This window comes from Hippichthys cyanospilos, chromosome 12, assembly GCF_059441005.1.
Source record: "Hippichthys cyanospilos isolate Australia breed blue-spotted pipefish chromosome 12, RoL_Hcya_1.0, whole genome shotgun sequence".
NCBI lineage: Eukaryota > Metazoa > Chordata > Actinopteri > Syngnathiformes > Syngnathidae > Hippichthys > Hippichthys cyanospilos.
Window position 1 is genome coordinate 17,633,722 of NC_142380.1, and position 14,070 is coordinate 17,647,791.

Here is a 14,070-nt window from a genome sequence, read left to right on the forward strand (position 1 = left end):
ATATATATATATATATAATATATATATATATATATATATATATAATATATATATATATATATATATATATATATATATATATATATATATATATATATATATATATATATATAAAATATACATGCATACAATTAAATAACATCATGAATAAAAAAATATATAAAGGATTTATTTACCTTTGAGTGACACTTGTTATGGCCATATTCCCTAGTAAGGGTAGCCTAGGCTAGGCTAGTTTAGCTTTCTTTGTATTTCTTGATTATCTCCAGCTTCCTTTCCATCTTCTTACTTCTCTCTTTAACATCACTAGCAATCTTGGGACTCATGGATACCAATTCAAGTTTGAATTACGCACTAAAATGCATCATAAATAAGATATTGAAAGCACTCTCACTCGAGATCAAGTCTTTGGGCAGCCATCTTTGTGACCCTGTGCGCTGACCAATAGCAGACCAGCATCTCTGTGCCCCCATCACGCTGACCAATGGTTGACCAGTTTTTTAGGAAGTTGAGACATTGTGCAATAGTAAGTAGACCAGCATTGTAGGGAGGCGTTGCAGCGGAGGCAGTTTGACACCAACAGGAAATAAGAGCAATTACCTAAAAACACCTCAAGAGCGTTTTTAAACACAATCAACCCCACAGGTCATGACAGCTGTTGGTGTTAATTGGAAAGCGGAAAAAATGCCTTAAAGAAGGAATGAGACAACTCAGTATTCCACATCGTACCGTGAAAAAAATGTAAGCCAAAGACACCGTAACCAAGGGGTCCAATATATGGAATAATTTACCAATACTTTACATATGTATAGATGGCACACCAATGAATTTGGGGATAAGAAAGAACCTGAAATCGATGCTAAATTTTCCAAGTGAACTTGATTTGAACTTTTTTTCAGTTCTCAAACAAAGAGCATAAAATTCACAACTTTGCCTTGATCCTTGGGTTTGATCCAATTACTGACAAATACATTTTCAAGGCTGCCCATGTTTATGTCTTTCTCTCCCAACTCTCTCTGTCGCAACATGCTAATGATACTCAGCTCAGTGCCAAACTGTCCATGAGAATATCCTGTTTGAAAAGGAGCAACAGTGTGTGCACTATGTCTCATTATGTGTAAAAGTGAAGAGCACAATGAACAGAACTTTGAATACCAAAACAAGACCGTTACAGGAGCTCGCACTTCATGCTTTGTAAAAGGATGTCTACTTATTCCATAAACTACAGTTTAGAAACAAAATATGTTGCCATTACTAAGTTAGCTACATGCTTAACTTAGTGTTGCACCTAACAGCTAATGAGCAGCTGTTATAGCTTAGATTTGTTAAAACCTGTAATGTGTTGAGCACATGATGACACTACACCGCAATGATGATTGCGCTCTTGTGGGGGGGACCAATTTGGCTCTTTTCCACCAAATTAAACTATTGACTGATAGTCGCTTTGCTGTTAAGCGCCTTGCCTTGAGGGAATGCCATTGAGGGAATTGGGTAACCCTAGTGCATTGTTGGTAAAGCCACAAAAGAGAGGCTGACAATAATGGGGTTTAGAATAATGGTTTAAATGTCATATACATGCTCATGCATTTCTATTTGAGCCTGATCACAAGAAAAAAATTAAAATCGGTACGCAATATTAGACCACGAAGCAAGATGGCCGTATAGTTTGAAGCCATTTTGTCAAATACTAATTGCAATTGATTACAATCTTCTTTTCAGATATTTTTCATCGATTCGGTTAGGCGTTAATCTATTGCTGACCAACTGAAAATACATGTATCAATATTAGCCAGAAACATGGAACATGTGTGCATGTTTGTATGATTTTTTTTTTTTTTATTATTCATGTCCCTGTAGGGCTGGGGTTCGGTCGCCGAGACCTACCATCCACTGTGTTTTTGATCTTTCCCTTCAACAAACACACAGGTCATTATCAGGAAGCATGCTGATGAGCTAATTATTTGAATCAGGTGTTTTGGTTGAAGGGAATAATCAAAAACAGGCTGGACTCTAGCTCTCTAAGACTGAACTTGGCCACTTTCGCTCCAGTGATTCCATACACAATTCTATTCAATGTGAAGGAAAAAGCACACGCTTCTATCTTGTTTATTTCAATGTACAGTATATAAAGTATGATAGACGGAGGCCTGGGAAAATGAGGCTACCCAACAGATATGTATATCCTTTTTTTTCTTGTGTTTTCACTGGCAGCCTGTCATGTTACAAAGCTTTGTTTCAGAGCAGTACCCATATCTTCTGACAGTGTATGCCTTGCACACATCGTAGGAAAACGGAACTGTTGACTGTTGAGTATTTAGTCAAGGTTGGCTCTTGGCTCCTGTTGTAGATGATAGTGAACATTGTCTGAAATATTTTTTTATTTTATGGAAATATACGTTGTGTGGCTTTCGTTCAATGTATAGTATTTGCCTCTCCGCATAACATGTCAAGTTAATGGGAATACTTTTAAAATGGTGCCTGTAGCCATTTTAACTGGCATGAAAGGTGCCACATAAATAATTTCCATTCTAGTAGGTGCAGTAATGCATTACAGTGGTGGTGCTTATGCTATTTTGTGCACCTGGGGGAACATACAAAGCCCTATATTTGTGGGTGGTTTTACGTTTGGTAGAAAAACAGGGGGCATCTTTGGGATTGTAAATAACCGCATTGGGATACCTGCATATTTGCCGAAGGAAATTTGACTGAGCTGAATGTAAAAGCAAGAGCATCTCTATTTTTGTGTCGGGGCAAGTCGAGTTTAGTTTTTATGAATTCGACAGACGGTGCCATATGACACACGCAGACTGAAGGTTTCTATTATACACTTCTTGCACACTTGCCAATTCGTTGAGAAAATGTAGACTAAATTACTAAAAACAGCTTGAGGTGGTGGTTCAGGCAGGCAAACGATTTGAACCTGTCATTGCGATTCATTAATAAATTGGATAAGAGTGGTATGTCCTTCTGCATCTCTATGGACATACATTCATTCAATGAATAATCATCGTCTTAAAAAGGTTTTGCTTGCATGTTCCTGACCCTGCAGCTGCAGTTGCTTGTGAGTTTACTATGTCCCACCTCATAATGGTGCCAACGCCCCACCATGTCCATTTTTAGTTATGTGCAAATTCTAGCAAAATATCATAAGGAAGAAAACTCCACCTATGCATAGTTGCACAGCACTAGATTTGTGCTGAACAGGAAAATTTGATCCACTGTGTTTGTTCATCTAAAAGTCACTCTGTCCATCTTGGTTCCTGACTTTTTTTTTTTTTTTTTTTTGATCGTCATATTTAAAAAGTCATCAGGGTGAGGCAACAACTATAGGGGTTTTACATTTTGGGGTAAAGGCCCCATTGCTCAGACACGTAAAGAAATCTGTCTCTCACATCATTGAATGCTTAATTCAATTTTTAGAGGGGAAATAAGAGCAGACGTTGTGTGTGTGTTGAGACTTGAGTTATTAACACCACATATCAGAGAAATGATGATTAATAAGTACTGCAGTTTTGCTTTTCATTTACTGGTGAAATAGTGCGCTATAAGGCTGAGTACATGGTGATATTGATACCCTGATCATTGTTTCAGATTCGACATCCCGCAATCCATTTTCTAGACCAAGGGTACGCGACTCTGGTCCTAAAAAGCCGCTATCCTAGGCACCATATTCAATGTCTCCCTTCTATAACACACCTGATTCAAAAGATCAGGATTGTTGTCAGGCTTCTGCAGAGCTTGCTGAGTTCATTATATGAATCAAGTGTGATTTACGAGAGAGACATCAAAATATGCATGTATGCGGCTCTCTGGGAATGGGGTTGCCTAGGTTTTGAAACCATGTCACAAAGGGTACGATTTGAACAGACAGCCTTACATCGCTGGTCCGCGTCCCGGTACCGGTCCATGGATCAACTGGTACCGACATGCACTCGAACTAATAATGATTTGGAACCAATTTAGACTATGTATCTATGACTTTAAGAGTCATAGATCTGTGCTTTATTTGTGCTTTGTTTAGCTTAGTCTTTGTCAGGAGAGGGTTGCAAACCCATACATTTTGGGCAGACTGCAAACTTAATACTGTATCGTAAAACGCTCCGCCATTCCTACCTGTTGATTCATCCTTATCGTAAGCATTCAAACATCTTCATCACTTCTTGTTTTGTTGGTTTATTGATACAGTGAGTCTTTCTTTCATTATTTTTTTTCTCGATTTAAACCCACATCTGGTGATGGGTGGGATTGCAGCTTCACCACACTAATGCCATCACAATCACATATTCTTTTTTTTGTTTTTTTCAAAGGTTCAGTGATTTTTTCAAATGTTGACAAATGTTTTGGGTTGGTTGCTCAATTTTCTGATTTGTTCATTTTTTAGCTGGTTATTTTTTTTTCAGCGATTTAACACTGACAGATCAATTGCCTCCTGGGTAGGATGTGACCTTAGTGTATCAACCAGTGCTTCTCAATTAATTTTTGCAAAGCCCCCCAAGGAAAAACACACACACACACACACACACACACACACACACACACACACACACACACACACGCACACACATATAGACACACTTTTCACGTTGACTTTTAATAAGATCATTATCTATCGTAAAACTTTTAAATATACCTAAAACTGTATAATTTTTAACATTAACAATTGAAAAAAAATATAAAAAAACTTTCAACAAATGTTTATGTTCAAGCCAAAATGTTAACTTCGTTCCAGAATTTGAGACTATTCCTTTATTAGTGCATCATTATCACTCTCATTATTGCCTTATTTCTTTTATTGCCTATTTTATTATTTTTTTCTATTGCGTTGAATGTAAGTCCGCTCAGGGACATGAACAGATTCAGAATTTCTTTGTGTAGTGTTACTATGCATGTGACAATAAAAGTCTCAAATCTTTAATCTTGCCCCACCTTATGCCATCTATGAAATAACTGAAATTTACTTACTTGGGTGCAGGTTTGATTTCCATAAACATTCAAAAATGTTGATTGCTATATCAAGGTGAACTACCAAAGCAGATGAACTGCATTAGTTTTGTCTTCTTAATATCATGGGATGAAAAAAATATAGGAAATTGTTTGGGCTGAAAGGGATTTGTAATCTAACATGAAAAATATTGTTAAAAATCAAGCTAAAGTACATGAATAAAAAATGTCTTAGCTGTACTTTTGTTTGTATTTAACCAAACATTCTTTCACATTTTTTTGTCCTAGCCTTCAGCTCAGCAATCCATTCACTGGATGGAGCAACACAGCGAGGAGACTTTGTATCCATCCTAAAGGAGTTTGGCAACCACTATGTGCAGGAGGCCATGTATGGTTTCCAAGAATCCTGCACTATTTGGTACCCCAACAAACAGGTTCAAAGACAACTGTGGCTTGAGTACCAGGATATCAGCAAAGGTAGGATTGCATAGGCAATGTGCTTTGTGCTTAAGACAGCTCTGTGCATTCGTGTGTGTGTATTCCCCATAGAACACATGCAGAATTCCAGTCAAGCAGTAATTACTTTTGACCACCGATTTGTCAGTGTAGTTGGAAGAGTGTGTTAGAATGAATTGGGTTAAACTACACTTTAATATTTCTATCTATCTATCTATCTATCTATCTATCTATCTATCTATCTATCTATCTATCTATCTATCTATCTATCTATCTATCTATCTATCTATCTATCTATCTATCTATCTATCTATCTATCTATCTATAGAGCTAGCTAAACATCTATCTATCTATCTATCTATCTATCTATGGAGCTAGCTAAACATCTATCTATCTAAGCAAAGGCTTAAACATACAAAAATCTACCCCACAAGTGAGTACTGTAGAGTACAGTAGACTTGTGTACGTGTTTGTGTGTGTGTGTGTGTGTGTGTGTGTTTAAACAAGGTATGATTAAACAGAGATAAATGAAAGCTCTGTCCTCTAAGGATCTATGTTGTTTCCTAATAAGAAGGACGCATGAAGGAGCGTGCCAAAAAGGTCTGTCAGGTAGTGTGCGGCCAAGGGTACAATTGATGGTTTTGTAGGGCAAGAGGAGGATTTTATTGTGAATTCTTCAAGGCTCCCCTTTAGGTTCACCTGTTAGATATTTGTGAGAAACTATCCACAAAGAAGGAGAAAAGGCATTCTTTTACCAGATCATGTATGAAGATAACTGAGAAGGACTGCACGATTATAATTCTGCTACGTTCTGACACAATCTCTCCTAGCCCTCCCTTTTTATTTGTTTCAGAAGGCCCTAGGTTACTAAAAGGGCAAAAGTGCGACCGAGGGAGAAAAACCACGTCTGTAAACCAGTGTATATGATCATCTGTGTGTGCTAGTTATTGGAAAATTGGAATACGTGTGACAAAACATTATGTGTACCCAGACATTCAGCAAAATATTTGGAAATCATAAGTGAAGCGACATCTGCAGTTTGAGCTTGGCCAGGCCGGTTTAAGCTGACCTTCCTACGGCAAAGTACGAGACAGCATTCCTTTTCACGTCAACCTTCTCACTGCAAAGCTTTTTTCATTGTAAGCAGTTACATTTATTGTAGCAATTGTATAATCACTATTTTCACAATTATTCTGACACTGACCAAAGGAGCTTATGAATGAAGGAATCTGAGTTCGCATGAGTAGATGTTTTGAAGAGTTCTAGATAGGTGTGTTTGATACCACTTTTTTCAGACCGATACCAGAATGGCGACTGAATTCTTAAGTAGTTAGCAATACTGGTAGCTACTATCTATACCACTGATATATATATATATATATATATATATATATATATATATATATATATATATATATATATATATATATATATATATAGCCACATATTTTCATTGCTGGAGCCTATCCCAACTGAATCCGATAAGCGGTAGCGTATATCCAAGTCTGAAGTTGCCAGCCAGTTACATACTTGTAAATATGACCATGATTGCATAATTTGTCCATGAGAACAACCCTTAGTTTCCTTCATTGAAATGCCTTGTCAAGCTTCCTATGCTATCATATATCCTTGAAGGTATAAATCATGAGAAGTATGTCTCTGGATGTGTTGGGGACGGCTATATCAATAGTCCTGGGTGAACTTTGAGTGTAGATCTGGTGGTTCAAATTTCTATTTCAGCGAAGTGTGGGGTGCTGGCCAGAGCACCACGTTGTAGCCAGCATGTTTGGAAGGCAGTTAAGGCAAGATGGCAGAAGAAGGAGGAGGTCAGTGTTGATTCAATTATTTTATTTCAATTTTAACCAACATCCTTCTAAGTATGGTTTGTGTATCCATCCTGTCCACTGATCTTATGTCAGTGCCAATAGATGAGGTATGGTGGTGGTAGGCAACATTTTAGAAGAGTATTTGTATGACTCAACATATAGGCATACATAACTTGAACTTTAAAGAGTAACTGTCAGCGGGTTGTAAATCCAGCAACTCTTGTAGCTGTGTAACAAATTGCTCAGCGTGGCTCTGTCTCTCTTCTCTCTCGCTCGATCGTACTGCCCCCTGACAGATAACACGTATCAAGCTGGCCAAACATCACCTGCTGGAAACATTAAACACATGAGTCTTTTGTGCAGGATGTGTCATGATTTTGGGGCATGATGGTGAGGTGTGTGGGAAGGTTGATCCAAAAATGCAGAGAAGCCAGGTTGTATTTACAAGGAAGGACTGGGTAGAACATGAATGGCACAGGATACAAAAGTAACAAGAGAATTTGACACCAAAAAAAAAAAAAAAAAACTCACAGGGAAACGGTGACATGGAAGCATGTAAATCTCGGGACTGGAACGACAACCGGTAGCAAAACAACGATGTACGACAATGACCCGACAACTAACTGTAACTAAACTGGAACATAAATAAAGAGGACAATAATTACGCTAACACAAAGCAGCTGAATGGAACGAGAGGCAGGGGAAGTTGAATGGAGGAGACATGGAGGCTGGAACACACTGGCTGCTGGAAAACATGCAAACTTCACAAAGGAAGGCTGCAGCTGTAAGCAAACCGGGTATCTCATAATTGAGAGGCGGACATGCTAACCACTGTTATCGTACCGCCCAATTCATCATGAATATGTTTAAGTGTAAAAGAAACAAAAAAACTCAGAAAAGCAAACATGTTTCAGTCAAAAGTGGGCTATCTGTTTTGAGGAAAAGCATTAGATTTCTTTGGGAAATCAGAGTCATATTTCTTAATCCCCTTCTGGCATTGTACAAACGTCCTGGCCTTTTGGATGGAGTAATGAGCTCGCTGGAGAGTTTGATGATCCATGTCCTCACCCTTTGCTCCAAATATGAGAACTGCCTGACTGCAGTCTCCTTTCGTATTCAGTGATGGGCAAGCTACAGCAGCCACCTCTTCCTTTTCCTTTTTCCTTTTTAGCTTTGTATGTAGGGTTTTCTTTGGCTCAAAAATATGCATTAATCTATATACGTAATTACTAGTACAGTGATCGTGTATTTTTTTTAGGAGGCAGAAAACTGTAGATGCCGCCAGTCTTTTCTAAAACCAGAACTCTTTGTTATATTCATCTTGTTTCTTGTCACTGAAGAGCTCCGAAGCAGTGAATATCTCGGTTGTCAGATCTCAGGCTTTGTATTCACATTTCAAAAACTTGCATGATCTGCTTGTGAACAAAATAGAAAAGCTCTTGTGAATTTCCATGAATATACAATGGCAGTGTGACCTAAAAGAACCACAATCTCAATAGAGAATATAACTTAAAGGTGCATTGCAGACTTTAAAATGTCAAAGATTTTTCATGCATGCTCCAACAATGCCCTGATGAGTACAAAGATCCCTGACTTTTTAACTGTGACTGCGCCTATCAGCCTGTATCCTCCCTTCCTCTCACAGCATTTTGGGGCGAATACTCCACAGTACTTTTGGGGGAGGGGGAGAGTGGTGGAGGTGACATCATGCACATCTTGGCAGACATGTAGTGTTGTTTTATAAGGTATATTTATTGGTTTCCTTTATTCACTTTTAGCATACATCCGTGTAAATAACAGTGTACTCTACAAACTACCTGGGATAACTAAAGCCTTGTCTACTTGTAGCCGAGGTTCTTGAAAACTGGCAGTAAATGTCTCCTGATTGCCCAAGCCACCACTTTCGTCATTGCATGTAACCATCTTAAACCGGAGATTTGCGTGATCGTGCTGCCCTTTTCCCGCCAAAGACACAGATTTTGATGATGTCAGAGGTGGAGGTTCTTTCAGATTGGACACGTTAGAGCTAGAAGTTGTTTCTGATTGGACAGAATTTGGCGACGCTACTGACGCCAAGTAACTTGGCATGCTTGTAAGTGAATGAAACCACATTTTGCTGCATTCGTATAGACGGGATTTCTTTAAATTAAAAATCAACAACAACGAGGGGGAGACTATGTAGGTTTAAATAAGCCGGTTATACGTAGACAAGGCCTTAGTATAAGATGCAGACTGTCAATTAAAGGTATTCAAGCTTTATTCAGTTTCATTTTTTTTTCTTAAAAAAAGAAACAGAAAAGAAATTCAAAGAAAAGATTTTCTACATCATCAGAGGTTGTTTTCAGTGGTAGTAGATGTTGCGTGAACATTTAACAAGGGAACATTTAGCAAAAAAACATTTTATTGCTAACAACCATTTTCAATACAATTTTTGAACCATGTATCCTGAGTGCACAATAAAGGTTTTGTAAGTTATATTCTATACATTATGACACATAATGTCATGGCGATAAAATCTGACTTTGTGTCGCTATTGGCTTCAAGTACAATTCCACTGAAGCCTGGGGTATCTTGAGTGTGGGGTCAAGTTTTTGTGATTCATTATCATTAAATACAGCATTCCTGATTATCATAATTTTTCACTAATTGTCTTTCCAGGTCACTTATTTTGTGAGTTATAGGTCTGTCGTTGTCAGCAGAGTTTGTGTGGTTAGCATTCAGCTTAGGCTAGCATTAGCATTTTTGTTTCTTTACATTTCCTCCTTTCCGACGGTGCCTGAAAGACCAGAAAATTCATGGAGATACCACTGGTGGTTGGTCTTCAATCTTTTGTCTGTCTTCTGAAGTCATCATCATGATGTTTTTTTTTTCTCTGTGTTTTTCGATTACTGGTGGCAAACTAAATTAGGCGCTTTAAAGACACCTGGTTTGGAGTGCAGATGCTGCACTTAACTCATATCGTCATCTAATTGTATGCACCATACCATGATTTCTGAACTGAAACAAATACTGTACTAAAATGCTTACACCCCTAGAGCTGGGTAAATCTGGGATTTGATTCTGTCATGTGGGCTCTGAGCAACCCTTTCAGTAACATTGAAGTCAAAGTCAATTTTATAATATGTGGTGCTTTTACTTAACAAATTTTACTTTTATGTGTACATACTGTATGTGGAAACTGGGTCAAGCAATGTAGCTGTGCCACCATTCACAAATGCTTTTTACAAGTCTAACATCTACTTTTTGTCCAAAAAAATTCAACATGCGCCTGAGGCGTATGTGTCTACCAAATTTACAAGCACACTAAACCAGAGTTTTCCCTGAAAACGACAGTGTCCCCATTTTTTACATCAAGCACAGCTCCATTTATTACCAAAATGTCTTGTTCAGGGTGTGCCAGATCCAGATGCTTTTTAATTCTAAATGAACTGAGGAGAACCACCGCAAGCTCAGGGAGAACAAGTCAACTTCAAACAGAACAAGGCATGATGCTTATTTGATCCCTGACTCACATGCATTGGTCAGCAGAGAGGCACAAACATCAGCTGCTGTCTCACAGGGGGGGAGAAAATGGCTTTGTACAGTACAGTATGTAAAAATTTCAATATGACATGTCCTGGAACTCTTGAGTTCGCGGGGGTTCCAGGTTCGAAGTTCATTTTCTGTGGCCCGCGAGTTTGCGTTCATACCAAGGGTCAGCGTACAGGGTAACTTATTCAAATTGGAATGATGTGAGGCTGACTAAAAAGGTGAATGACAAGGAGGTTAATAATATAAAGAAGCTGCCACACGCTGCATGAGAATGGAGAGTAATTAGCTTTTTTCTTTATCTGTATGTAGCTCTGTTAGCTTGATAACTCTCAAATTCATGTACGTTATTCGAGCTGTGCAATCTATCAACAAAGTTACGAGTAGCTGGCGGAGCGAGCACTTTCATACTTCCAGTGAGAGCTTTGTGACGGAAAGCCTGATAAAAGTACACAGTGAAAAGGACCATCTGCACTGACAACAACCAGCAGGTGTAGATCCCTGTTCTTTTCGAGGGCTTGCATCGTGGAGAGCTCATGGAAATGCGAGGCTCAGGCGGGCACCCATGAGTACTTCCATCGGCACCTCAGCTCTGTGTCTAAATGTGTATTTGTGGGGGACTAGCACATCCAACGGCAGTTTGCTTCAACAACGAGAAGTAGAAAGAGGGCGAAGTCACCAAGGGACGCTTTTGCCGACACCCGCCTTCGTCTGGCGCTTTCGGCATGTTGTTAACGACAAAAAGCTATGAGAAGAATACACAGAAAGCGCACCAACTGTAGCGGGTTTCTGATCCAGATCGCCAGGACGTAAATCCGCTTCAGTCAGTGTTATGTCCGTGTTACTTTTTAAAGCTCCCCTTCACAAAAGTGCTCGTTGCAGGTGGTCGTTCTGTCAGCAACTCGCCTTTCGCATTGTTGAAGCAAATCGCCGTTGGATGTCCTTTTCTATCTGTTTTCTCTCCTTCAATTATTTCAAAATATTAAACTGGCCCATTGAAAGCAAAGTGTAATGCCAGGTGCTGATGCGGAAACAACACACCCCCAAGTTCAACCAACCAATCTGTGTTAGTTAGTACAACACGCCCCCCTCGAGCTACCCAGGTAGCTAACCGAAGACCCTAGTCGCAACTAGGTGAGTAGATTGTACTTGGTAGATGCTTAGGGAAACCCTCCAGATTCAGAATGTTTTTTTGGTGTAAACAGAAAGGGGAACTCAAGCTACCAGGGTACAGCGGAAAAGTTCCTGCAGTGTGAAAGGAACTTTTTGGTTAACATGGCTTCGTCCCATGGCCCAAAACCAGGTAGGCAATTTTTCTAAAAGACAATATCACCCTAGGTATTACTGTATTAATGGATGTCAAGAGTGTACCAATGGTTTTCTGTATGAAAGTATCATTCCTGCAATTGGGAGGCGATCGGGTTCAGTTACCGCTAAACCTTAATCATCTGGGATAGGCTTCAAATTCCCTGTGACCTTGAACAGGATAGGCAGTCTAGAAAATGGATCGATGAATGAATTAATTTGTCACCACTTCTATGTGCATCATTCTTACTTTCTATCCCATAAAAAATGCTCTGACCTCATTTTCCAACCTCTGCTGCACCAAGTCACTTGTCAGCTATTTACAAACCTCCAGCACAATGGTGTGTGAGGATATGTAGGTGTGAATACGTCGCTGGCAGCCATGAAAAAAAAAGGTGTCTTATATGTTCTCTTTGGGAAGTTAATTTCAACAAAGACGTCTTGCTTCAGGGGTTAGTGAGCATTGAGGTAAAGGCAAAGGGAAGCGCGAAAAAGACATGCATTACCAACAAAAATCCCACATACCTAAAATTAGCAGAACCTGTCCTGTTTGTTTACCAGTAAGGAGTTTTTCTATACAAGAATTTAACACTTTACCACATATTATCTAATTTAGCCATCGTTAGAGGTGTTATTTGTTTTTTAATCAAGGGAAAATGTGGTGGGATCACTCATGTTTATTTTATTCCTTGATAAGTGAAGCAAAAGTAAAAACAAAATGAGTGTGATTAAATGTGATACTATTATTTTACATTATTTTTAATATTTTACAAGAACACAATGAAACTGCTATTGGACAGATTTCAGATAAACTTCAAATATATCTTCTAACAGATATTGCTGTATGTTGTTGTTAGAATAATTATTGTTAGAATAGTTATAGATATAGTGATTATACATTTGTTACAAAATATTAATGCTCGCAATGAAGAAATGCTTTGCTGCGTGAATGAATAAACACATACTGAATGATAATAATGAATGAATAAACTGCTGATGTACTGCTAGGTATGTTGATGGTACGCTGGGAGAATGAGTGCACTGTTTGTGGGAAAAGAACTGTCTCGTCATTGTTTTCTTTCAAGCAGAAGGAAGGCCGCTCAAGCCTGCCAGTCGGAGCGTTCCCACACCTGTGACTCTTATCGATGTTATTGCTATGCATTATCAGAATGTTTCGCTACGTATTTTTTCATACATGCATTAGTTTCTCACCCACATGCTCACACATAGAAGGACAAGTACACAAGGTCCCGGCCATAGACTTGCGTTTTTCCCTGCCCCTTGAGGGCCGGGACCTTCATGTAGTTAGGGATCTCTGTAACAAATAAAAGTAAGGGGAGTCGGAGAGATTGGGAGAGCGCAGTAGAATTGTCCTTGGCCGGTTCCTCTTCGCTCCCCTCATGCATGAGTTGGGAAGATTGCCTTGTCTCCTTTTTTGTGTACAATTTCTTACAAATGTCTGACAAATGAACCTGACATTTATTTGGTCCTTCGAGCCGGAGCGCAATATACCTGAGGTCTCCAGAGGCGGAGTCGACAACCAGGCAAGACCGTGGCCACGGCAGTAAGACCTTTTTCAGGGACTGGGTCCCGGCTCCGCATCTGGGGACTGAGGGTTGACGCGAAGCCGAAGGAGAGAAGGCATCATGGGGTGAGTAGGTGAACTCGCATGCTGACGTTGTGATATTGTGGTATTGTGAACTCGCATGCTGACGTTGTGATATTGTGGTGTTGTGAAGTCGCATGCTGACGTTGTGATATTGTGGTGTTGTGAAAACCTTGAGAATACTAGTCCCTGTCAAGTGAAGAGACCGAGTAGTCTATAAACAAAGGGCGGCGGTGTCCTGTATGTACTTAATAGAGTCCGCATTTAAAACGTGTGCGCAGGAAATTTGGAATAGGGCGGCGGTGTCCTGTACATACTTAATAGAGTCCGCTTAAACGCTGTGCGCTAAGCGTTGTGTGGGTGTGAATTGTGTGTGAAAGGAGACGCCGATCTCATATGAACTAAACG

General features: G+C 39.3%; 1 protein-coding gene across 8 annotated transcripts in view; it reads left to right on the forward strand.

Moving 5' to 3' along the window:
- Positions 1-14,070, forward strand: part of astn1 (astrotactin 1) — a 369,637-nt gene that overhangs the window by 219,717 nt on the left and 135,850 nt on the right. For all 8 annotated transcript variants that reach the window (XM_088430421.1, XM_088430423.1, XM_088430425.1 and 5 more), the window contains one exon: positions 5,230-5,418. In XM_088430421.1, coding sequence (XP_088286547.1) covers positions 5,230-5,418 — 189 coding nt within the window. The remainder of the gene's footprint in view (positions 1-5,229; positions 5,419-14,070) is intronic.